Here is a 26,860-nt window from a genome sequence, read left to right on the forward strand (position 1 = left end):
CTGACCTTGTGATCCACCGAAGTCAGCCTCCCAAAGTGTTGGGATTACAGGCGTGAGCCACCGCGCCCGGTCACACTTTTCTAAATCTGATGGTTTAAGGGCAGCTACCGCAGTGTGGAGAAAACAATTACTTTTGTATTTATGCTTGGTCTCTGTTTCAAGGGCTCTTGGGGGTAACTGGCATCCCTTTTCCATAAAATGAGGCTGATAATGTGAGTAGTTGAATCTAATTTTGGTTCAGAGGTACAAAAGGCCATCCAAAAAATATAAAACAAAAAAGGTGTAACCTGAGAGACATCAGTGCTAACTTTTCTCATCTGCGTTTCTCTTGGAAAGATAAAGAAACCACTAATTAATATCGAGATGTTGGGATTTGATGAAGGTATATAACATCCACATGGAAGTCAAATTGGGGATGGGAGGAAGGGAGAACTATTAGAATAAAAACAGATAATTATGCATAGACACCTGTGGAGTTGGCCATGGAATGGTTGATGGGTTGGGTCAACTCATAGAGGGCTTGGTATGTCCCAAATATACACCCTAAAAGGCCCAGGATGCTAATCATGATGTCCTTGGCAAGGGTGACACAGCTCATGTCCTCAGAGTAAAAGATGACGATCTCCAGGAGGGCTGGGATGATGAGGGCCAGGGCGCTGCTGCTCACGGAGCCCAGCAAGGAGATGACCAGGTCAAGGCGGGGGATGAGGATGGCTGAGACACCTGCAACGAAAGGAGAAATTTAGAATCACTGAATGTGCCTGCAAAAAGGGAGCTCAGAAACAAGCCATTGCTTTGGAGTCCTAGAATTTCACAGATACCAAAGAGACCACTTTGGAGAGGTGAGAGGGAGGTTTGGAAGGTTTTGGAAGGTCAGGCAAAACTGCAGGGTTTGGAAGGTCAGACAACTCCCACCCCTGTCTTAACTACTAATACAGATGCTCTCCTTTTCTATTTTATCTATTGGGTTTTTTTTTTTTTAACCTATAATCTTTATTGGAAGGGCTCCTCTACCACTTATCTGTTATAACCTCGTCAATGTAGAGATGGGGAAATCTGGAGCTCTAGAAGGAACAGGACTTGTTCAAGGTCACACAGAGCTGAGATGAGAATCCACTGGGATGCCCGATCTAAGGTCCTTTTCACTCTACTATGCTGTCTCTCATGTATAAGAAATAACTTGGTACACAGTAGGTGCTCAATAAGTGCTTGACTCTTGCCCAGGCTCAGAACCAACGTTTGTAGTATCTATGTAATACAGCTTTTGTCTAGAAGCAAGGATGGATAAAAAAAATGAGAGATGCTTCTGCTGCTGTCGGAATATCAACCACTTATTTTTCTCTCTCTCTTTTTTTTTTTTTTGAAACGGGGTCTCACTCTGACGCCCAGGCTGAAGTGCAGTGGTGCGATCTCGGCTCACTGCAAGCTCCAACTCCTGGGCTCAAGTCATTCTCCTGCCTCAGCCTCTGGAGTAGCTGGGACTACCAGCGCCCTCCACGGCGCCCAGTTAATTTTTTTGTATTTTTAGTAGAGACAGAGTTTTACCGCGATAGCCAGGATGGTCTCCATCTCCTGACCTCGTGATCCACCCACCTCGGCCTCCCAAAGTGCTGAGATTACAGGCGTGAGCCACCGCGCCCAACCTCAACCACTTATTTTTCTGTTCTTCATAGGATCTTAGTAATGAAGCAGGCCATAAAACGTGAAGACAGCATTAACCTATCCAACCCCCATCCTTCTCTTCTCTTCACACTCCTAAATTTCCATCTCTTATACACATGGTGAACATATAGTATCACAGATTTTCCAGGGGAGTCCAATTTCAATAATGTTTGAATGAGTAAATACATAATTTATATGGTTTAATTTTATGCAAATTTATTATTTTAAAACAATTATTACATTGATGTATAACATATGTACATAGTTTTGGGGTATGTATGATAATTCAATGTATTTATATAATTAGTAAAGATCAAATCAGTGTACTTGGGATATCCATTACATTAAATATTCCAATCATATGATTTTCCTGTGAACAAAATAGAGAAAGCCTGTTCTGGAAAGCATCCATACAAGCTTGCTGGATCTTTAAAAAAATCACGTCTTTCTGAAATTGCTCTGACACATCCAATCTGAGCATGAGAGAGACTCATAGACTTTCACGGCTAGGAGTGCATTACCCTTCCGATGGAAAGTCCCTGTCCACAGCTTTCCTTCATCCGATGTTTAATTAGCTGCTTACAGAGAAAACTCAGCATCAGTCTTCCAGGAAACCTCACTACCAGGTGGTAGAGAAGATATATGCAAGAAAAGCTATAATGCAAGGTGGACTGGAGGAAGGTCTTACACTCCATTCTGGTCATGTCAATCCTCTGCTCAGTGCCTTTCCATGGCTCCCCATGGCCCAAACTCCTCAGCACAATGACCCTTAGGACTTGGCCCTGACAAAGCTCTGACCTCATCTCTCAGCACTCTCCACTTCTCCAAAGTGGCCATAGGCAATACTTGCCTCAGGTCTGTGCACAGTCTGTTCCCTTCCCGTGGTACATTCTTCACTCCTCCATCTATTTCCTCCTTATCATTTAGGTCTTCACTGAAGTGTCACTCCACTGGAGAGGACTCCCTGACCCAACCAGGCTTAGTTATAGGACCCTCTTACATGTAGAGAATGTCTTCTACTTATGATCTTAACCATCATATGGTGCATCATCATGTCCCATCTTAACAATCATTGCAATGCGCTGTAATTATTTCCTTGCACATACTTGCCACTCAATTGTAGGTCCTATGAAGGCAGAAGCTACATCTTCTTCATTATTCATCATTGTATCCCTTGTGTCTAGCACAATGCCACGCATGTAGTAGGTGCTCAACAGATGATTGTTGAATGAATAAAGAATAATAGAATTGATGGATGAATAATGGAGGAAGAATGGGACATTCAGCATATATCAAAAGCAGGGCATGTCATTATAAGGTCAGTTGTCTCTAGTCATGCATTCCCTGATACTCAGAGGCTCCTCAGACTTTCTTGTCAATGTACAGCCTTCCCAGTAGGAATGATTGCAAACAATATTATTTACAGCTTCTTGATGTCTTGGCACAGACTGTGAACTCTAACACCTCAAACCAAGTAGGTTTTTGCTGTTTCTGTGCATAAAACGCCAGTCATTTAAAGCTTGTTATCTGATAGTATGTTCTACTAGACAGCTCCAAGCATTGCATAGTTTCTCCTGACCCCGTACTGAGACTTGATTCCTTCAACGACTTTAAATTCGGACTCCTGAAGCCTCGAAGACTAAATTTCTTCCTTCAGTTTTACAACAATCCCACAGGTGTTTAAGGAGAAATATGGAAATTTCCTGAGCCTCTGCTTCTCCAGGCAAAACATCCCTTGTTGTTTTGCTCATTCCTCATGGGTCATGGTTTGTGATCCTCTGTCCAGACATGTTCCAAAGAAAGAATTCCCCAGCCCTTTTCATGAGATTCCCAAACGCTACAACAGTGCTCATGAATGAGTGAATGAATGAATGGAAAGGAACATGAAGAAAGGAAGGGAGGGAGGAGAGAAGAGTACACCCCAAAAATGATCTCTGGCCGGGTGCGGTGGTTCACATCTGTAATCCTAGCACTTTGGGAGGCTGAGGTAGGCAGATCACTCGAGGTTAGGATTTCGAGACCAGCCTGGCAAACATGATGAAACCCCATCTCTACTAAAAATACAAAAATTAGCCGTGCATGTTGGCAGGTGCCTGTAATCCCAGCTACTCAGGAGGCTGAGGCAGGAGAATCGCTTGAACCCTGGAGGCAGAGGTTGCAGTGAGCCGAGATAACACCACTGCACTCCAGCCTGGGCAATAGAGCAAGACTCTGTCTCAAATAAATAAACAAATAATCTCCAAGGCTCTGAAAAATCAGTCCCATTGGGATTTTTCCCTTCAGTTAAACCTCACTTTATGATATGGGACTTGTTCATCATTTATGATAAGAAGAAATATGGCACCATGAAAAACAGATGCGTTGGTGCTGCACAATCTGTGTTCATATCCCAGCTTTGTCACTTAGTGTGAATGACTTGGGCATGTTACTTAATTTATCTGGGCCATAGTTCCCCCTAATGGTAATATATTGTTACGCTATCATCAGTATTAGATAATGTCAGTACAGTGCCTGACATATAGGATTGAATGAATGATACTTCTGCAAACCAGCCAGCATCTATTTTCTATGTGCAGTCAGTAGAGATGACTGTAACATTTACTGTGTGGTAATTGTGTTAAGCCCATTTATTTTTTCAGGTGGAAAAATTGAGGTCCAGGGAGGTGAAATATCTTGCCCTAGGTCACAAAGAAGGCAAGTGGTAGATCCAGTGATGGTGGGGTGGGCGCCAGTGAGGCTCTCTGTCATAGCTTTGGGTAAAGAGTGCCCTTTTATGCTACTCACAGGTTAGACAGACCAAGGCTGAGCGGACAGACAGGTCTACAAACAATGCCCAGCTCTCTGACACTTGGGAGACGGCAAACGGGATGATGATCTCAGCTGGGATGTGGAACTGGAGGGCATAGGTGAAGAAGATGCCGATAGAGTACATCAGCTTGACCGACTGGTACAACCTGCAGACACATGAATAGGATGTGAAATGTGATGCGGCTCCCCGGAAGGGCCATTGAGGACTCACTTACTGCTCAGAAGGTGGTATGGGTTGAGTATCCCTAATCCAAAAATCCAAAATCTGAAATGCTTCCATATCCAAAACACTTCTGGTCCCAAACATTTTGGATAAGGGTTACTCAATCTGTATTTGTCACTGAGTTATAGAGCTGACTAATGTTGGATGACTCAGGCCAGACTGGACACCAGGACCATCCGGGAAGCTTATTAAACGTGCATACTGCTGAAGACTCTGAGTCAGTGGGCTTGCAGCTCAGGAATCGATGCCTCTTCTTTTTTAATTTTTTAAAAGACAATAGCTGGGCGTGGGGCTCACGCCTGTAATCCCAGCACTCTGAGAGGCCGAGGCAGGTGAATCACCTGAGGTCAGGAGTTCAAGATCAGGCTGATCAATATGATGAAATCTCCTCTCTACTAAAAATACAAAAATTAGCTGGGTGTGGTGGCATGCACCTGTAGTCCCAGCTACTCAGGAGACTGAGACAGGAGAATTGCTTGAACCCAGGAGGCAGAGGTTGCAGTGAGCTGAAATTGCACCACTGCACTCGCTCCAGCCTGGGTGACAGAGTTTGTTTCCAACAAACAAACAAACAAAAAAGACAATATATGCATAGCGTAAAATTCATGGTACAAGAGTCACACAGTGAAAAGCATTCCTCCCACCCTTGATTCCTATCTTCTAGTTTCCCTTTCCATAGGCAACCACTCAGAGTTTTCTTGTGGCCCTTCTAGAAATGATTGGTGTTTACACATGCTCATACAGAATGTAGGAACATACATGCACATCCATGCACACAGACATGCACACACATATGCATATACACATGTAGACTCTTCTTTTAGTTACCCAATATTTCTTTTCTTTTTCTTTTTTTTTTTGAGACAGAGTTTCGTTGTTATTGCCCAGGCTGGAGTGCAATGGAACGATCTCACTTGATCTTAGCCAAAAGGCCGAGAAGCAATGCAATGGTGTGATCTCAGCTCACCACAGTCTCCGCCTCCTGGATTCAAGCAATCCTCCTGCCTCAGCCTCCTGAGCAGCTGGGACTACAGGTGCGTACCACCACGCCCAGCTAATTTTATATTTTTAGTAGAGACAGGGTTTCTCCATGTTGGTCTGGCTGATTGCGAACTCCCAACCTCAGGTGATCCACCCTCCTCAGCCTCCCAAAGTGCCAGGATTATAGGTGTGAGCCACCACTCCTGGCTGTCTCATCTAGTATGTCTTGAAGATTGTTCCCTGCCAGTACACACAGATCTGGCTCTTCTATTTAATAGCTGGCTGGTATGCCAATTGCATGGATATGCAATAGTTTTAAAAATCAGTCACCATTTAATTGATATTTAGATTGTGCTTAGACTTTTCCCAAGTAAACTATGCTGCACAGACTATCCTTGTACATATATTAATGCATATATAATATACAAGCTTAGAAGTCAAAATGCTGGGTAAAAGCCTACGTGATTTTAAATTTTGATAGCTGTTGACATATTGCCCATTTGCTGTCCTAGTGTATTAAAAGACCTGCTTTCCCACGTCCTTGTCTAAACTGTGTTGATGCATGCATCTTTGCCCTTGTATTTATTTTTTTAACTTGCATTTCTATTTTCTTTCCTTCCTCCCTTCCTCCCTTCCTCCTTCCTTCCCTCCTTCCTTCCTTCCTTCCTTCCTTCCTTCCTTCCTTCCTTCCTCCTTCCTTCCTTCCTTCTTCTTTCTTTCTTTCTTTCTTTCTTTCTTTCTTTCTTTCATCTTTCCTTTTTTTTTTTTTTAGATGGATTCTCACTTTTGTCACCCAGGCTGGAGTGCAATGGCACGATCTCAGCTCACTGTAACCTCCGCCTCACAGGCTCAAGCAATTCTTCTGCCTCAGCCTCCTGAGTAGCTGGGATTACAGGCTCATGCCACCATGCCCAGCTAATTTTGATATTTTTAGTAGAGATGGGGTTTCACCATGTTGGCCAGGCTGGTCTCGAACTCCTGACCTCAGGTGATTCACCCGCCTCAGCTTCCCAAAGTGCTGGGGTTACAGGTGTGAGCCACTGCACCTGGCCTTCTGTTATCTTTCTGAGCATCTCTTTATCTGGCCATCTGGCCATTTTTTTTTTTGTTTGTTTGCCTGTGAAATATCTGTTCTGCCCTTTGCCCATTTCTCATTGGGTTGTTGGTCTTTTTCTTATTGGGAAGGTATATTTGTTTAAGGCTTTCCTGGAGAACCTGATGACTAGTGAGGTTCACACCAGCAGGTGTGAAGTCCTGATGGAGTTCAATGCCCACATTTTCTAGCTGAGGTCCCAGGAAGGAAAGTGCCCTGTCCAAGGTAGCTAGTGGCAGCCCAAATTGCCTAGAACAAGAACAGCATATTAGGATGATGGCTTGCGTAAAATAAGGCACAACTTCAAAGAAATTCCACATTTATTGTCTCATCTAGTCATCACCATAACACAGCAAGGTGGGTAGGGATGGTTACATTTTTCTCATTCTACAGCTCCAGGTTTGTGGGAAATAAATGCACCATAATCCTACTCACCTTGGAAAAATGAAGGCTGTGGGGATGCATAACAATGATAATAGCTAACACTCATGAATGCTTACCATGTGCTAAGCACTTTTCTAAGCATTATCTGTGTATTCATCCAATTAATCCCCACTGTCACTGCATCAGGTGGCACAGCAGTTATATGTGCTGTCCACCAAATACTGCCAGGCACATGGCAGAATTGCACTTCCCTGCCCCTTTGGAGTGAGGTGCGGCCATGTGGCTTGCTTTGACTGATGCAGTGTGAGCAGAAGAGACATATGTCACTTCCAGCGATGCGTTACCAGCTTCATGGCTCAGGGCATAATTCGCTGTGCTCTCTGCTATGACAACCAGAACAGATCCCATGTCTCTCCCTATCTCACCTGAGGTGGGCAGTACATACCAGCAATTGGGCAGGTTGAGGGTGATGCTAGCCTGGGTGTCTGACCCAAACTTCATGTAGCCCAGTGTCCCCAGGAAGATATAGAGGATGATGACAATGGACATACCCAAGTACAGAACAAAAGAAAACTGCTGTGGATGCGTCATCTGGTTTTTGAGAGGCAGAACCTGGAGGAAAAAAAAAAAAAGTTGGGAAAGAAAAAGTAGAAAGAGATGTGGCCCATTGTGAAGGAGACGGTTTCCATGCAAGCACAGATGTCCTTCCCCAGGTGGGCCCAGAATCAGAAAGGGGCCTCTCCACATGGCCACACTCCTTTCGTTTTCTCTCACGCTTGCTATTGGCAGGAATGTCCTACTTAGTCTTGGTTGATTAGTAAATTCTCAGTCTTCAAGGCTTAGCGTGGTGTGTTAGAGCAGTAGGGACCCTGTATGTGGGTACAGACTTTCCTTTCACCGGGAGAAGATCAGAGTCTGCACTTCCCATAACTACTATTTATTTAGACATCTGGAACTACAGTTGGCCACTGTAAAGAGCACTAGGGACCATTCATGTGAACCCCATCAATCTTACCATACCGACGCCTTCAAACGTGAAGATGGCTGTACCAAAGAACAGCAAGAAGGTCTTCCAGTTTGCCATCAAGGGTAGGTTGCTGGGATATGGAATCCCCTGAAAGAAAGTGGGAGAAGCACATTGGTGTTGTTACCATGCCAGAGTCATCCTGAATCTTTGCCTGGTGGAAAGTTGGGTCACACCTGACCTCAACAGAGAAAATCAGAAGATACCTAGACCTCAGTCAGCCTTCTAATCTTTTAAATATGATTATTTATTTATATTGTGCTAAAATACACAGAACATTTACCGTTTTAACTATTTTAAATGCACAGTTCAGTAACATGAAGAACATTCACATTGTTATGTATCTGTCACCCCATACATCTCCAGAACATTTTCATCACCCCAAACTGAAACTCTTTATCTATCAAATAATAATGCCCCACTACCCAGCCTCCTGGCAAGCCCTACTCTACTCTCTGTCTCTATGAATTGGGCTATTCTAGGTACCTCATGTAACTGGAATCCTACAATAGTTATTGTTTCTGTGCCTGGCTTATTTTACTTAACTTTAGTGTCCTTAAGGTTTATCCACATTGTGGTATGTGTCAGTGTCTCCTCACTTTGTAAGGCTGAATAATATTCCACTGTATGTATAGACACCAAATTGTGTTCATCCTTTTGTCACTTACTTGGACACTTGGGTTGTCCCACCCTTTGGCTACTGGTAGCCCGCTCATCTCTACATGTGGAGAAAGCTGAACATGGAGGAGAGGGGAATTGCCCAAGGCCACTCTGCAAGTTAGTGGCACAGCCCAGATAAGAATTGAGGTCTCCTGTTTCCCAGTCCTCTAACGTGTCTCTCTCACACTTCTTTCAGGGCTGTGCAGCCCACTAGTTAGTATAGCAGCTCTCATGAATCTAGAGGGAATCATGTTAGATTTCTATGGTGAGTAGAATAATGGTTCCCCAAAGATGTACACATCCTAATCCCCAAAACCTGTGAGTATGTTTTGTTACACAACAAGGGAGAATTAAGTTTTTAGGTTGGATTAAGGTTTCAAATCAACTGACCCTAAAACGAGATGATCCTGGATTATTTGGGTGGGACAAGCATCCTTAAAAGTGAAAGAGGGAGTCAGAAGGGGAAGATCAGAGGGAAGGCAGCATGAGAAAGACTTGGCTTGAGGCTGCTAGCTTTGAAGATGGAAGGGGACCCAAACCAAGGCACACAGGCAGCCTCTACAAAGCTGGAGAAGACAAGAGAACAGATTCTTCCCTGGATCCTCCAGAAAGGAATACCGCTCTGCTGCACCTTCATTTCAATCCAGCGAGACTCAAGCACTGGAAAATAAATGTGTGTTGTTTCAAGCCACTAGATTTGTGGTAATTTGTCGCAGCAGCAATAGGAAGTGAATACAACACCAGAGACTTTCACTCAAGAAAATGAAAGTATAATGGTGGGATTTTATGGTCTGTGATAATGGAGCATGGACATGGCAGGCAGTCTGAAATTCATGAAAAATTTACTTTATCAACTTCCTTGTCTGTAAACTGCGGTTAAAGATAGTATAGTTGCTCCTTGGTCTCCATGGGGCATTAGTTCCAGGACGTCCCGTGGATACCAAAATCTGCAGATGCTCAAGTCCCTGATATAAAATGGTGTATGGTGTAGTATTTGCATATAACCTATGTTGTTTTTTTTTTTTTTTTTTTGACACGGTCTTGCTCTGTCACCCAGGCTGGAATGCAGTGGTGTGATCATAGCTTACTGTAGCCTTGACCTCATGGGCTCAGGTGATCCATCCACCTCAGCTTCCCAAGTAGCTAGGACTACAAGTGCAAGCCATCTTGCCTCACTCATTTTTTAATTTTTTGTAGAGAAGGGATTTTGCCATGTTGTCCAGTTGGTCTTGAACTCCTGGACTCAAGTGATCCTCCCACCTCAGCCTCCTAAAATGCTGGGATTACAGGTGTGAGCCACTGTGCCTGGCCAATAGTTGTTAGACCTAATTGTTTCTTAATTTGTATGATGTTTTATTGTTGTATATTTTTAGTGTTTTTTTCTCCCAATAGTTTGCATTTGTGATTGTTCAGATCCATGAATGTGGAAATCATGGATGCAGAGCGCCGGCTTTACTTCCAAAATAGTATTGTGAGGGTTCAATAAGTTAATGTATGTAAATAATTTGGCACCAAGTAAATCAAATTCCTTTATCATCTGTATTTCCTTTGTCCACCTACCACTTTTACAATTTTTTTTGGTTATTTGATTGATGTTTATCTCTCCAAGTAAATGCAGCCTCCATGAGAGCAGGCACCCTATTTATTTTTACTTACCACTGAGTCCCTGGCCCCTTGCACAATGCCTGGATTGCAGAAGGTATTCAGTAATTATTTGTTGCATGACTCATTGTTATCCAATGCGACGACGATGATGATGATGAGGATGTTGATGACAATGATGATGATAATAATTAGCTTTTACAACTTGTGGGACAGAAGTGTTCCTAGATGTCATGTTGGCAGGGGCTGCTCAGAGCAGAGGATCAGCTTCCTCAGCTTCATGATAACAAACCCTCCTCCCCAGGTGTTTCAGAGAGCCTGGACCCTGATCCCTTCTTCCCTGTGGCACAGACCTGCATGATATACTCCAAGATCAGAGCCATGCTCCCCACGGTGGTGATGCTGGCCAATGTCGAGAAGACGGACAGCACTTTGAGGTTCTGGATAAACACCAACAGGATCAGGAAGGGCAGGATAGTCAGCATGTAGAAACGAATGTCCAAGATGGGGGTCAGCGCCAGAGTCTTCCTGGGCTGGCAGATGTTAGAGGTCACGTGGGCTTCTTCCACCATCTGACATAAAGCACACAATGACAGGCAGTGTGGTTGCTACATAAAACATGGGACACCAATTACAAGTCAATTCCAGGTAATTAACATAACTTAGTATAAATATGTCCCAAATATTGCATAAGACATGCTCATAGTAAAAAAAAATCACTACTTATCTGAAATTCCATTGTAACTGGCTGTCATATATTATTATTTGCCAAATTGGGCAACCCTAACTGTTGTGCCCATGATTTTGACAACCAGAAACTCTTAGAATCATAAAATCTCAAGGCTTTGAGGTTGTTATCCACCCAAACCTTTTCTTCTCTACAAAATGGGCTTCTTTCATACATCCAGAGAAAGGGAATTCATTACACAAGAATATCATCTTCAAATTTAGATAGCCCTAAAAGCTGGGAAGCTCTAAATATTGGTCAGTATCTATCTACTTGAATATCCCATCTACAATACTTGTCACAGTTCTTTCTGGCTGTTTGGGTGCACAAAAACAAGGATGCTCCCTCTAATCCGCAAAGCCAAGAAAGAAGGCTGTGGTTGATTTGTAATGTCTGATAGGAATGCAATGAGGGGAAGGTGGCAGCTTGTTGGCCTTGTATATTTAGACATCTTCTACATGACAACCTTGAGATACTCAAAGTAAATGTCACCAGTGTTTTTCAGGCTAACAATTATCATTGATTTCTGATTGGACATGATTGCATGTTTCTCTCTTTCGCTCTTCTATCCTTTCAAAACGTGATTCCCAGGACTGAGAGCTCCCAAGTGCGGTCTGATCTAGGAGTAAAAATGAAGCTGTCTCCTCCCATGACCCTAACACAATACGTTTGCTAATGTAGCCTCAGCAGCAGGAGGTCTGCTTTTCTCCCACTCCACCCAGAAGAGGCCTCTTTACCTGTTGTAAATTGTCTGCCATAAACATAAAATAAACACTGCAGAAGCCCAGCTGGGTGATGATTAATAAGAAGCTGACAGTGTACCTGGGAAGGAAAGGAAGAGGCCAATAGAGGGAGGAAACAAACACTACAATTATTTCTTAATAGTTTATTATTTGAAACAATTATTTTTATTATTTTAAAAATTTTCCCTACTTTTTTTATTTTGAAAAATTTTTAAGCCAAAATGTTGAAAGAATAGTATAATTGGCCGGGCGTGGTGGCTCAAACCTGTAATCCCAGCACTTTGGGAGGCCGATGCGGGCGGATCACGAGGTCAGGAGATCGAGACCATCCTGGCTAACCCGGTGAAACCCCGTCTCTACTAAAAAATACAAAAAACTAGCCGGGTGAGGTGGCGGGCGCCTGTAGTCCCAGCTACTCAGGAGGCTGAGGCAGGAGAATGGTGTAAACCCAGGAGGCAGAGCTTGCAGTGAGCTGAGATCCGGCCACTGCAGTCCAGCCTGGGCAGCAGAGCCAGACTCCGTCTCAAAAAAAAAAAAAAAAAAGTATAATTAACATCTATGTACCCTTTTTTTTTTTTTTTTTTTTTGAGACGGAGTCTTGCTCTGTCGCCCAGGCTGGAGTGCAGTGGCCGGATCTCAGCTCACTGCAAGCTCCGCCTCCGGGTTCACGCCATTCTCCTGCATCAGCCTCCCGAGTAGCTGGGACTACAGGCGCCCGCCACCTCGCCCGGCTAGTTTTTGTATTTTTAGTAGAGACGGGGTTTCACCGTGTTAGCCAGGATGGTCTCGATCTCCTGACCTCGTGATCCGCCCGTCTCGGCCTCCCAAAGTGCTGGGATTACAGGCTTGAGCCACCGCGCCCGGCCTCTATGTACCCTTTAACTAAATTATAGCAGTTGTTAATTTTTGGCCCCAAATTGCATTACATATATATATGTATATATGTATTCATTAATCTCTACACACACACACACCCCCCACGCGCGCGCGCGCATACACACACACACACACACACACACGCAATTTTTTTCAGAATCATTTGAAAGTCAATTGCAGGTCACTTTGGGAGGCCAAGGCAGGTGGATCATTGAGGCCAGGAGTTCGAGACCAACCTGACCAACATGGTGAAACCCCGTCTCTACCAAAAATACAAAAATTAGCTGGGTGTGGTGGCAGGCACCTGTAAATCTCAGCTACTCGGGAGGCTTGGGCAGGAGAATTGCTTGAACCCTGAAGGTGGAGGTTGCAGTGAGCTGAGATCTTGCCACTGCACTCCAGCCTGGGTGACAGAGCCAAACTCCATCTCAAAAAAAAAAAAAAAAAAAAAAAAAAAAAAAAGAGAGAAAAGAAAAGAAAAGAAAAATGTCAATTGCAGGTATTCTAACACTTAAACCCTAAATACTTCAACGTATCTCTCTTAAGACTGTAATAGTCAGAAAATCAACTTCAATGTCTTCATATGTGCAGTTTCTATTTTAAATACAGTTATACAGTCATTCACTGGTATCCAGCAGCCCCAACAAATTCAAAATCTGCAGATGCTCAAGTCTCTTATATAAAAATGACTTAGTATTACCCCAATTCTCTCTAGAGTATCTTTTGTAGCTGTTTTATTTTTTAATTCAGGATCTAATGAAGGTTTGCATATTACATTTGGCTATGTCTCTAGTCCTTTTTTTTTCCATGTAGAACAGTCCCATAGACATTCACCTTTTTGTGTTTTCATCACATTGGCTTTGTTTGGAGAGTATAGGCCAGTTGTCTTATAGAATGCCCCACAGTGCGGGCTTGTATGTTGCTTCCTCATGATTAAATTCAGGTGAGCACTTTTAGCAAGAATACTACAGAGGTGATAGTTTTGTATCTCTATTTCATCATATTGGGAGGCACAGGGTATCCTGTTGTTCTGCTTTGTTGGTGACTGCCAGATCTTCCACTGGAAATGTACATTTTCCCTTTGTAATCTGTGGGGTAAAACTTTGAGATGGTGTGATTATCCTGTTCCTCAAATCAATGGTTTTATCATTCACTGATGTTCCTTGCTTGAATCAATTATGTCATTGGTAGTTGCAAGGTGGTGGTTTTCTGATTCTATTTATCATTTCTTCTAAATTTATTAACTGTTTTTTTCAGAGAGATATATTCTTTTCTCTTTTTTTTGGCATCACAACAGATTCACATTAATTATTTCTAAATTTAATATCTTATACTCTGTTATTGTCATTATTCTTTTGGGTTCTTGAAGTATTCCAAATTTGGAGATGCGTTTTTTTTAAAAGAACAAAAATATTTTCCTTTACTTAGATTATAATGTTTAGATAAGGGCTTTTCAAAATTGGTTTGTAGTATCAACCAACTTGTTGGTTGAGGCATATGTTAAAAATACGGACTCCTGGTTCTCATACCAGCCGATTGTGTCAGAATCTTGGCAGTGTCACATGTGACTTCAGAATAATATCTTTTTCTGTCTATCTTATGAAGATTTTCAAACATATACAGGAGCAATGAATAATTTAATGAATATAACAAGAATTTAACGAGAGTAATTTAATGAATTCGCATGTGCTCATCCCAGCTTCAACAGTGAACTTTTTGCCACTTGTTCTCTATCTCTTCAGCCCCATCACACACCTACTTAATTCGTCGGGGTATTTGTAGCAAACCAGAGACCCCAAATTATTGCACCTGTAAATAATTCAGTATGCAGCTCTAATAGATAATAACTTTAAAAAGTATAATCATTATACCATCATCATCTCTTACAAAATTAACAATAATTTCTTTTTTTTTTTTTTCTTGAGACAGAATCTCACTCTGTTTCCCAGGCTAGAGTGTAGTGGTACAATCATGGCTCACTGCAGCCTCAACCTCCTGGGCTGTCTTGACTCCTAGTCTCAAGAGATCCTCCCACCTTGACCTCTCAAAGTGTTGGGATTACAGGCGTGAGCCATTGTGCTCAGCCAATAATTTCTTTATATCATCTAATAATCAGTCCATATTCAGATTTCTCCAGTTGTCTCAAAAGTATCTATCTTACAGTTAGTTTCCAAACAAGTCTACACGTTGTATTTTGTTAAGTCTCTTAAGTTTTTAAAATTGCTATATTCCCCTTGCCCTGCTTATTTTTTCCTCGCAACTTTTACTTTTTTGTTTGCTGCTGAAGATACCAGATCATTTGTCCTGTAGTATATCCTATTTTTTCTGTTTGGCTGGTGACTTCCTCATGATGTTATTTATTTTGTTCCTCTCTCCCCTGTGCTTCCTATAAATGGATATTAGATCTAATGACTTTGATTAAATGGAGGTTTCAAATTTATTTTTGAAATATCTCAGAGGTGGTACTACTCTGTACTCCCTACTGTGTGCTATTATGAGACACACCACATCTAGCTGTCACGTATATAAATATGAGATGCTAAGATGAGTACATGGGGTCAGGTGGCATCAGTGCATTCTCCCTTTATAAAGTTTCCCAGTGACCATTCCCCTAACAGCTTGAGCATCCATTTATGACCATTACCTCCATGGAATGGGCAGTTTTTTGTTTGTTTGTTTGTTTTGAGATGTAGTCTCGCTCTGTTACCCAGGCTGGAGTGCAATGGTGCGGTCTCAGCTCACTGCAAACTCTGCCTCCTGAGTTCAAGCGATTCTGCTCCCTCAGCCTCCTGAGTAGCTAGGATTACAGGCACCCACCACCATGCCTGGCTAATTTTCCAATTTTTAGTAGAGATGGGGTTTCGCCATGTTGGTCAGGCTGGTCTCAAATTCCTGACTTCAGGTGATCCGCCCGCCTCGGCCTCCCAAAGTGCTGGGATTAGAGGTGTGAGCCACCACACCCGGCCAAAGAATGGGCACTTTTTAATCAAGCTTCTCACGTATCTCTTAGTAAATTAAAGATGAGAAATTATTACTTCAAATATTTTAAAAATGTTTCCAACTCTTTCTCATGACCTCACCTAATCATGATGTCATCTAATCATTAGAGTGGCTCCTGATCAGGAGATCAATGACCTACTGAGAATCTCAAGAGAGGAGCTGCAAAGGAATCTTAGCAGCCACAACATGACTCACTACCTCCTGAGGGACTTTGCTGGGGAAGGTTCCAATGTTAGGTTCTTGGTCAAATCTCTGCTCCACCCATATCAGCGTCCATGTCTTTGGATGTGTTATTTTATCTTTATAAGTCTCATATTTCCAGGACAATAAAAACCCACGCTGCCTACCTCGCAAGGCTATTGAGATGAACAGAGTAGCTAAGACATAGAAAACCATTTTGTACACTGTTAACTTTTATCAAGGCAGGGAACAACCTGAATGTTCACCTTAGGGGAATAAGCAAATGAAACAGCTATACGTCCACACTAGGGAACATTGTGAGCCTTAAAAAATAATGAGGTTGGCTGGGTGCAGTGGTTCACACCTGTAATCCTAGCACTTTGGGAGGCTGAGACAGGCGGATCATCTGAGGTCAGGAGTTTGAGACCAGCATGGCCAAAATGGTGAAAACCCTGTCTCTACTAAAAATACAAAAATTAGCTGGATGTGGTGGCAGGCGCCTGTAATCCCAGCTACGCAGGAGGCTGAGGAAGGAGAATTGCTTGAACCCAGGAGACGGAGGTTGCCGTGAGCCGAGGTCGCACTACTGTACTCCAGCCTGGGCAACAAGAGCAAAACTCTGTCCCCAACCCCCCCACCAAAAAATAAGGTCCATTTATATGTTCCAACGTGAAAAAATAGGGATATATTGTTAGATGAGAAATCAAATTTTCAAAAATTATCCTAAGTAATGTATAAGAAAATAGAAAGTAAATTATGTACTTCCATTCACACACATATAATGATGTTCATGTAGAGAAAAAAGTCTAAAGGAATATTTACTAACTAGATTTCAACGATTACCTTATGGGTACAGAGTGAGATGGGGAATGGGGTTATCGGGGTGATTCTCTATATTGTTTGATTGTTTACAATAACAGCATATTCATTTAAAACCTGTATAAGTAGAAATAAAGAAAAGTGGTGATGATGATGACTGCTATTACTACTAGGACATCTGTGACTCCTACCTTCCCCACACTGCATGGGCCCTCAGCCAGGTGTTTGGGCAGGTTTCAAGGCTGTACATCGTGGCCTCTTCATAGTTCACAAAAGTCTTTTGCAGTCTAGGGGGAAAGAACAAACAATGCATAATTTAAAACATTTTTGTTAAAGGTACAGTTTTCTCCCAAAGTGAGTGATTTTTCTGTATTTGTGTGTGAGCATGAAGCGTTCTATCGATTTTTTCACAGTGATGTACTTTAACAGCTTTCAGGATTTCGCCTTTTTTTTCTTTTTTTTTGCAGTTATCCCTTTAAATACAAATGTTTGACTGTCATTGGATTTAGTCTTCTTGAATAAACGGTAGCTGTGCACTGACATGGGTCTGCAAAGCAGGAAAGGGGATATGGAGGGGGAGAGGAGAAGGGAGGGAAGAGGTGGTGTGGGTGTGTCCAGGCCAGTGATTCCCTCCTTCCCATTGCTGAGGGTGTCAGAACATTTGAGATCCTGGCCTGGGCCAGACCCCTCACAAAGGTGATACTCGGGATCCTGCCCAGCACCCTTGGAGGATGTGACGCCTAAGTTGCAGCCTATTCCTCTTCCCATGTCCCTCTTCTTCAACCTTTTAGGGGTGGAGAAAGCCCTGCTGCAGAAACAGCTTTGGCTGGAGCAATTGGAAACAGCAGGTTGCCCAGATCCTGGAAGCACGACATAAACTGCAGGACTGAGGGGAACAGGTGGAAGAGAGGAAGGGCTCCAGCCTTCTTCAGAAGCCAGAGTTTAAATCCCAACATGACCCTCAGGTAGCCAGACATGTAGAGCCAGTTTCTTGAGATCTCTGGGCCTCAGTTTTCTTCACATGCAGTCTGGATTTTGGGGGAGGAGACAGTGAGAGATGGATATGGAGATGTGCTGGAACATGGCATTTTTATTACTGCTCACTGTGATAGGCATTTTCAATACAAATGAGGTCACCTTGCATAGAACTGGCAAGGATATGAATCTGAGGGTTGTAAATTCAAAAGCTATGGGATCAGACAGGTATTGGTGATTTGGTGGGTGACAGGGCTGTGTATGAGACAGTAGGGAGCAGTGGAGACTGTGGCAAACCAGAATACATGTCCCATTGTAAAAGGGATTGCTCAGGACTTGCCTCTAGAAGCACATCTAAAAAATGAAGGCTCAGAGGTAGTCGGCTGTCTAACTGATTAAGAAGGCAGAGTTTTTTTTTGTTTTGTGAATGTGAAATCTCCAGGTTTTTTTTTTGAAATGGAGTTTCACTCTTGTTGTCCAGGCTGGAGTGCAATGGTGCGATCTCAGCTCACCAAAACCTCCACCTCCCAGGTTCAAGTGATTCTACTGCTTCAGCCTTCCAAGTAGCTGGGATTACAGGCATGTGCCACCATGCCTGGCTAATTTTGTATTTTTAGTAGAGATGGGGTTTCTCCATGTTGGTCAGGCTGGTCTCAAACTCCCGCCCTCAGGTGGTCTGCCTGCCTCGGCCTCCCAAAGTGCTGGGATTACAGGTGTGAGCCACTGTGCCTGGCCGAAATCTCCAGGGTTTAAAGGTTGACTAAAGAATAAAACTGTGGAGATTCCCCAAAACAAAACTCAAGGCCATAGCCAACTCTTAGGCCATCACTCTGCAACCTCTATATTAGAAAAAATAAAAGACAAGTCATCAGAGAAAAAAAAAATCAGAGAAAGGCTTTCAGAAATGGCCTGATGTCAGAAGCTTATCTGGTGATCTAATGATCCCAGAAGGCTTGAGGGAAGAGAAGATTTGCAAAATGATTAACAGTGGAGTCACAGTAGGTCTTTGAATACCGGCTCTGCCACTTCCCAGCCATATGACCCTGGGCAAGGCGTTTAAACCTCAGTTTACTCATCTGTAAAATGGGAATAAAAATAGTGCCTACCATAGAGGCTTACTGTGAGGAGTAAACAAGGCTTGCAAGGCTCTTGGCATGGTAACCACAGTGTAATTGCACAGTACATTTAACTGCAGAATGAGTAAATGCTCTCAAAAGCGTTTTGTGAGCAGGAAAGTGCTCTGAGAGTTAGGTGTGGCTGATATGTACTCCAGGTACACCTCCGTGGGTTATGATAATTAGGCTTTATGGAGAGTTTTATTTACTGTCCCTACTTTGACTTTTGAGGCCTTTCTTCACATTTACGAGGACCTATTTGGTTTTGCATGCCTTGGGAGTAGCTGAGCGCTGTGGATCTCTGCATTCTTTGTTTTTACTGCATTTGTCTTTTCTGTCTGAATTGTTTTTGCATTAAAGTTTCAAACACGTAAACATTGATTATTATATGTATGCTTTGATAATGACTGAAATCATTGTGAATGCTTCTTTTTAGTAAGTTTGCTTTTTACTTTTACTAACTTGTTCTGAAAGGAGATTGCGTGAAACAAATTATCCTGACAAGGTGTGGGTATTGGAGTGGGAGAAGGTTGGGGGTGGGAAGTCTAAAAGGAAGAGAAGAAAGTCCATGTCTCAAATAAATAGAGCAATTTATATAGTGCTTTTGCATCTTTTATCACTTTCAATGCTTTCAGGTAAGGAGATTTGGGCTCAGAGGGATGCAGGAATTTGATAGTCATCCAGCTTGTTAGCAGCAGCATTGGATCTGTGCCTAGAGTCTCTAATTGGGACTCTTTGTCACGCTCTCCTTGCCTTCATAGAATCCAGAGTGGTAGCAAGGTGACCTGGAGCAGTGGCCGAATTAATTGGGTCAGTGGTCAAAAGAAGTGTAACACACCCTCAGAGGGGCCCCAGTGCTGGAATGGGAGAGAAGCAGGCCTCTGACCTCTGACTGAGGTGTTGAGCACAGTTCAACAGGATGACCATGCAGTGCACGGTGAGGACCCCGATGGCCAGAAGGCTGACAGGACCGACCTGCAGGGGAGAGGAGAGAGGGGGAAGTGAGCCAGAAATGAGCACTCCCATTCCCTGGCCCTCTCACAGTCTGGGTGCTGGGGCGTCTTGCATAATAAAACTGTCTTTGGGGTGACAGACCCAGCCTGACTGTCCTCATGCTCCCAGATGCTAGAGTTTGAATGCTCTTCTTAGCATCCCTGTAGAGTGGCTGCCCAGCTTCTGCTAGGATACTTCCAGTGACAGACAGCTCATTACCTTCCCACATAGCCCATGCATTTTCTCATTTTCCTTGAGTTCTACCAGTTTAGAGTCCCTCGTGGTAAATTTATTTCATATGATACACCCTGGCCCTCCCTTCCTCCAAGATAATTGAGGACCAAGGTGTCTTATGACTCAGTTCTCTTCCTCTAGTACAGAGTTTATCAACAGGTGCTCTATTGACATTCCAGGGCAGATAATTATTTATTATCTGTAGTGTGTCTAATCTGTCCAATTCCTTTTAAAAAGTGGAGCTGATTACTAATCATATCTTCCAGATGTTATCAGAAGGGCATAAAGAGGGACCCTCTCACATCCTCTGTTCTGAACACTTGTGTCTTTATAGATGTGACCTATCACAAAGACACAAATGAGGGATCAAGAGCACCACTCGACTCCACTGGAATGCAGGCTTCATGCAGCAGAGACTCTCATATCTTGTTTGCTTCTATATTCCCAGGGGCTACAAATGCACAGGGTAGGTAGGTACTCAATAAATATTTCTCGGATGAATCATGGCCAGAGGTTCTGGTGGGAGATGAAAGGTAAAGAAATCATCTAATGACTCTGAAGAAGCAAACATCAAAGAATGAAAGCATTGTCTTAAAAAGCAAATACCACCCTGGCAAAGATAGTTTGGCTGAAGACCATGTGTTTTTGCAGAAGCTTTAGAACCCAGAGGATTCCAAAGAGGAGAGTCCCATCTCTGGGTTGGAACCACTGAAGATCAGAAGTCATGACAGAGGAAGCAAGGGTCTCGCCTTCTTTAGACATGGGAGCCACTTACCAGGCCTGGAGATAAGAAAAGATTCACTGCAACGAAATGGAAATTATATATTTGGTATCAATTCCATTCAATAGATGTTAATGGAAACTTGCTGTGTGCCAGTCCCTACAGAGGCTACTGTGGGGAGGTGCAAAGGGAAATTAGACAGTTTTTGCCCACAGAGCTTTCAGTTAAATGAGGAAGTTGGGCCTATTAAAAATAAACATGTCGGCTGGATGAGGTGGCTCTCACCTGTCATCCCAGCACCTTGCGAGGCCGAGATGGGTAGGTCACCTGAGGTCAGGAGTTTGAGACCTGCCTGGCCAACATGATGAAAACCTGTCTCTACAAATAATATAAAAATTAGCTGGGCGTGGTGGCCCACACCTGTAATCCCAGCTACTCGGGAGGCTGAGGCAGAAGAATAACTTGAACCTGGGAGACGGAGGTTGCAGTGAGCCAAGATCGTGCCATTGCACTCCAGCCTGGGTGACAGAGCAAGACTCTGTCTAAATAAACCAACCAACAAATAAATAAATGTCTTATCTTCATACGTGCTTTAAGAATCCCAGGTAAGGTAGATATAAATGGTAGAAAAACACAAAGGGAGGATGGCATTAATGATTGTAGGAAAGAGTAGTTTTAGAGAGCAGGCAATTTAAAAAGACAGAAACGAGGGGGCAGGAACAGCACAGGAAAAGAGACAGAGGTAGGCTGGCATGGGGAAAGTGGATCGGTGGGATTGTTGGAGGCATCTATCCTTGTGTCCAAGATACTTTCTCATGCGCCATCATGTAGTTTGGAACAAGAGTCACACACTCAAATGCCTGCAGGGATTGGGCTGTTAATGTAAATGATGAAATGAGCTGCATGTGATCCTAGGGAGTGGGGAGGACTGTTGGGAGAATTGTGGCAAAGTAGAGTCAGATGAGCATGGTGAGTCTTTAAGAGTAATGGTGTGCCCCCTCCAGGGATGCTCAGGTTGGACCCAGGTTGGCTCCAGGGGATTGATGCCAACAGGCACATTTTCTGTTGCAGAGGATACCCCCAAATTGCCCATTGATAACAGTTTGAAGGCCTTCAGTACCTATCACACCCTTCTGCAAATGAGCAAACCTAGTTCCCATCCCACAGATGCCTCTTACCAATAAGCCGGCATTCTTCATGGCCAGGGGAAGCCCCAGGAGCCCTGTGCCAATGTTGCATTTCAACAAGTGGATCAAAGTCTGCATCGTGCTGTGGTGGGGAGAGTAGGGAGACAGAGGGTACTGTTAGTGGAAGGGAAGCATGGCCAGAAGCTCAGCCTCCTTCTGGCATCTCCAGAGCGCCTGATAGGAAGAGGGACAAAACCTCTTCCAAAACCAAGAGGTGGACTTGGAGACAACTGTCCTGGAACATCTGATCTGTGGATGGTGCTAGTTCAAGTGGCTCAATGAATATTTAATACACACTAGGCTCTAAAGGAAATAAAAATTGCTACTATTCTGGATAACACTCTAGTACTGGTTGGTTCATTAATTCATCCAGTGATTTCTTTCATGAGTTATTCTCTCAAATAACATTTATCGCAATCTAATACGTATCTATCAGTTAGATAGTCAATGGAAAAAATTAGTAATAGTTGCTTCAATCTACAGTGAGGCATCAGGTTATTTATTAACTCACTAGAAACAAATATCTACCATATATGGAATATTTACTGGTTTTAGTTATTCCTTCATCTATTTGTCAAACCAGTATTCATTGTGAATATGAACTGCTTGTGCACTCTCTCTCTGTCTCTCTCTCTCTCTCTCTCTCTATATATATATATATATAGTGTGTGTGTATATATATCTATGAATTGCTATATAATATATTCACATTATGCACAATTTAATAATTTAATAACAATTGTTACTGTGCATATAGAGTACTTATGATGGTCCCAGCAGGGTGCTAGGGCCTAGGGTTCTAAATATTCTTCACACCTGTGCTGGCAGCTCCTGCCCAGGCAGCTCCAATCCTGATGTGGATTGGGTAGGAAGAGTGGGAGCAGGATCATGAGAACAGAATCAAAAAGGAACTTAAATAAAAAGCACATGCACAAGCATTGAACCCAGAGGTAGGAGCACTTAGTTCTGAGGTCTAGCTCTGCCGCTAACCTACTGTGTTTGGTTACTACTTTGGGAAGCCCTTAGCTACTTAGATCCTGTTTCACTGCCAAAAAAGGAAGAACAATTCTGGTCTTTCCTATGTCTCAGGGAAGCTGTAAGACTCAAAAGAGGTGACAACATGATGAATCCTGGAATCTTGAAGTGCTTCACAGATATGAGCATCATCATCATATCATTGTCTCATCATCATCATCATCATCATCATCCTCATCATCACTGCCACCTTTGGTTTGGCCTTCATGGTGCTCACTTGTTAGAAAGGGCCTCCTTCAAGAAGAAGAAGAATTGAGATGATAGGAAAAACTCAAGCATGGGCTGGCTTAAGCAAGTAGAAGTGCCCCCTCCATCCGGAACAAAAGGGTACCTTGAAGATGCCATTGGGAGATACAGACGAAGTCTCAGGCTAAGACAGAGATGCCTTTGTGCCACACTTAAATTGTCTGCAGGTGGCCAGGACAGCCAAAACCAACTGCCCAAGTGAGTCCAGCACAGACAGTGCTCATGTCTCTTTGCTTTATCCATTAGGGAGTCATGGCAAGGGGCTTGCAAAAAGCTGTACCAGGTTTTTGCACTTCAATGCTGACCTGAGAGAGGGTTGGATTGAGAGGACAGCTGGACTGTTGGGGACTTCTGTGACTTCAATCTATTGAGTGAAGTCTATTGACCTAACTTCTGTTAGGGCAGTCTATTCACCTAAGGATTGGTGGGGGGGCACCCATTGTCCCTTTACTTTCGAGAGATAATTTTTATTTCTTGATAACTGTAATTTGTCAATTCTTTAGTAGTAATTTCTCCAAAAGATGTGGTCCAATTTTCCACCCTATGCTCTTTTTCCCTTTGCCTCTCACTTCTTTCTCATGGTAGCACCAATGTCTTGCCCCTACTTGAATCAGATCTTGTGGGAAAGGTGAGACAAGGTTTTGGAGGAACCACTGTGCCTTAGCTGACAGCATTACTCATCTGGACCTTGAAGCATAAATAGATGTTGTGAGCTCCCCTGGGACTTAAAAAATTGGGTTTATATTTTTTCTTGAAAACTACACAATTGCTATTATGAAAGGAAATTCCAAAATCCCACCAATTGAAAATGACCGCACACTATAATTAGCATTCCTCTGGGCATCTTTATTTGCGCTAAATGCACAGAATTTTACATGAGGAGAACCACTACACATGCTGGATCCTCAACTAATTTTCTGTATGAATAAATGTGCTACATATTTTCATGTCCAGTAGATTTCCTCCATCACTTGTAATGACTGTATCATATTCTACTCTATGTTTGTTCCATGTGTTAACTTTTCTCTTAACGTTTCCAAGTTTTCAGTATTATTGAAACTGTCTTTGCAAAATTATAGCTGAGGAAATTATGACAGCGAAAGAGATCAGACTTAACCAACTCCATCTTGCTTCTAACCTTTAAGAAGTCCTTGTTTATTCCTGGACATAGGCTGAACTAACTTTGGGAAGGAATTCACTTCATGATTTGATTCTTGATAACAACCCTTTCCCAAAAAGACCCCCTTCTTGCCTGGGGGCCATTCTGCCTTTGCAGGACTAACAAATTAGCTATAAGACTGGAAAGTACAGTTTAGGGGTCATACAGCCTCTGGCTCCAAGAGTCTGAACCTCCCCAAATTGCTCCTGGGGATGGCATCACTATTGTAAAACCTAACATCAGTTCTTGAGTTATTTTGCAGACCTTGAACTCTGATGGATCATCTGAAACCACCCAGACCCGTAATCTGGCTCAATCAGTTCTGCCATCCCACCCAAGAACAGAAAACAACAAAAACTCACTTCGAGCCCCTATGATTCTCGAAGAAGAGTTCTGTTGAGATCATGTCCTTTGCAGGGACACGGATGGAGCTGGAAGCCAGTATACTCCGCAAACTAACAAAGGAACAGAAAACCAAACACTGCCATGTTCTCACTTGTAAGTGGGAGCTGAACAATGAGAACACATGGACACAGGGAGGGGAACAACACACACTGGGGCTGGCTGGGGATGGGGGCCGGGGGAAGGGAGAGCATCAGGATAAATAGCTAATGCATGTGGGGCTTAATACCTAGGTGATGGATTGATAGGTGCAGCAAACCACCATGGCACACATTTACCTATGTAACAAACCTGCATGTCCTGTACATGTATCCTGAAGCTTAAAATTAAATTAAATTAAATTAAATTTAAAAAACAGAGAGAAGAGTTCCATACTGAGTTTGGGGCAGTAAAGGTAGAGACCTGGAGTTAGCACCTTTTGTTTTCTGGATGAATGGCATGGGGGGTTGGGGAGAAGAGGGAGAGAGATGAATGGCAGATGTGTGAGGAGAAGAAGGCAGCCAAGCCAGAGACCGTGGAAGAAAGAGAGGAAGGAGAGGGCAGGCAGCCTGAGATAGGAAACTATTCCTGGAGACTAGCTGCTCATGTTGAACGTGGCTGCTCTAGCTGGGTTCTTCATAAAAACTGGGAAACAGGGCTAGTAGCCAGAGCCACAGTGATTGACCTCCTTAGATTCTGATTCATCTTTTATCCATGCATCTCCTGTTAATGGAATAAGCGTGTTAAGGAGACAGACGAAGGAAGACAAAGTCCAGAGCTGCAAAAACAGCAGTGTTTGACCTCAGGCCTGGAAGGGCGGTGCAGCCACTTACGATAGTCCAGCTTCCCCAGCAGGATGGACATTCTCTGAAGTAATGCTACTGCTGCTCTCCGAGGGGGACTGAGATCTATTGTCCAAGGAGTTCAGCTCACTGTTGTAGTCCCTTCCAAGCAATGACATCTTCAACACGGTGGGTAGGTGGCGGAGGCTCAGGGTTAAGGCTCTGAATGAGCCTCTGATGGGTCTGTCTCCAGAGAAACCATGGCTGCCGACCTGAGATGCTGGCTCCTAACCCCAAGGATGTGTGCTGCTGGCTGAAGCCTGACGTGCATGAATCAGGGAGGCGGTGGTGGCAGGAGAGGTGATGATGATGCCTCACCTGGCTCTTGGGGGACTTATGAAAGACCCATCTCAGTCAGGGTGGTCCTCAGTTCCCCTCGCAATTGCTTGCCCAACCAGAACTTGCCTGGGCTTTTGGCCTCTCCTAGTTTAGCCCTTGCTGCTGTAGGGCAAAGTGAAAAGTGTGACTGGGAGGAAGAAGGCACCATTGGATTGGAGGTCCTGGTGCCTGGACGTGGGGCCAGTCTCAGTGCTTGTCTGTCTTTGGCAAGGAAGAAACCAGAGCTACCTCACAATGGAGGCTGCCCAGCCAATGAGCTGCTGCAGAATCCTGGAATGCAGGTGAGGCCCAACAGAGCACAATCCAGCTACCATGTTCCCTGGGTGGCGTGAAGAGTGGCTTGTAAGGCCCAGTTCAAATGCCACCTGCTCAGAATTCCTATACAGGAGGCATGTATGGCCTGCCAGTGATTTGGAAGGGAGTGCAGGTCATGTTTAAAAAAATCATTTGTTCAGAAAATATTTATTGAGCACCTAATATATGTTAGAAACTGTTCTCCATGCTGGGAATATATTAGGGTAGAAAACTTACTACAATCTCTCTTCTCATGGAATTTATAATCTGGAGGGGCTGGGGGAGACAGACAATAAACAAAACAAATAGATCAAGTATCTGTTAGTAGAAAGTGGTAGAGAGAAAGTTCAGGCAAGGGTAATGGAGAGTGTCACCTAGCGGGAGGGCCGCAATTTTAGATTGGGTGATCAGAGAGGGCCTCACCTAGAAAGTGGTATTTGAGCACAGGGCTGAACAAGGTGAGGGAGCACAACTCATGTAGCTCTTGGGTAAGAAACTCTAAGCAGAGGGGCAAGAAGTGCAAAGGTCCTGAGGTAGGAGAGTGCCTGGGGTGTTTT

The 26,860-nt window shown here is 43.5% G+C and overlaps 1 protein-coding gene across 1 annotated transcript; it reads right to left on the minus strand.

The window, feature by feature from the left end:
• Nucleotides 1-26,234, minus strand: SLC36A3 (solute carrier family 36 member 3). The gene is made up of 10 exons (XM_033180653.1): nucleotides 25,662-26,234; nucleotides 21,999-22,089; nucleotides 19,759-19,847; nucleotides 16,974-17,069; nucleotides 11,902-11,986; nucleotides 10,791-11,009; nucleotides 8,167-8,265; nucleotides 7,597-7,763; nucleotides 4,447-4,616; nucleotides 1-723 (listed from the first exon to the last, which is right to left on the minus strand). The coding sequence occupies exons 1-10, from the start codon at nucleotides 25,787-25,789 to the stop codon at nucleotides 455-457; spliced, it is 1,413 nt and encodes a 470-aa protein (XP_033036544.1). The 5' UTR covers nucleotides 25,790-26,234; the 3' UTR covers nucleotides 1-454.
• Between the last annotated feature and the right edge of the window lie 626 nt (nucleotides 26,235-26,860).

The sequence above is a fragment of the Trachypithecus francoisi genome, unplaced genomic scaffold (genome assembly GCF_009764315.1).
Source record: "Trachypithecus francoisi isolate TF-2019V2 unplaced genomic scaffold, Tfra_2.0 Lachesis_group2, whole genome shotgun sequence".
Classification (NCBI taxonomy): Eukaryota; Metazoa; Chordata; class Mammalia; order Primates; family Cercopithecidae; genus Trachypithecus; species Trachypithecus francoisi.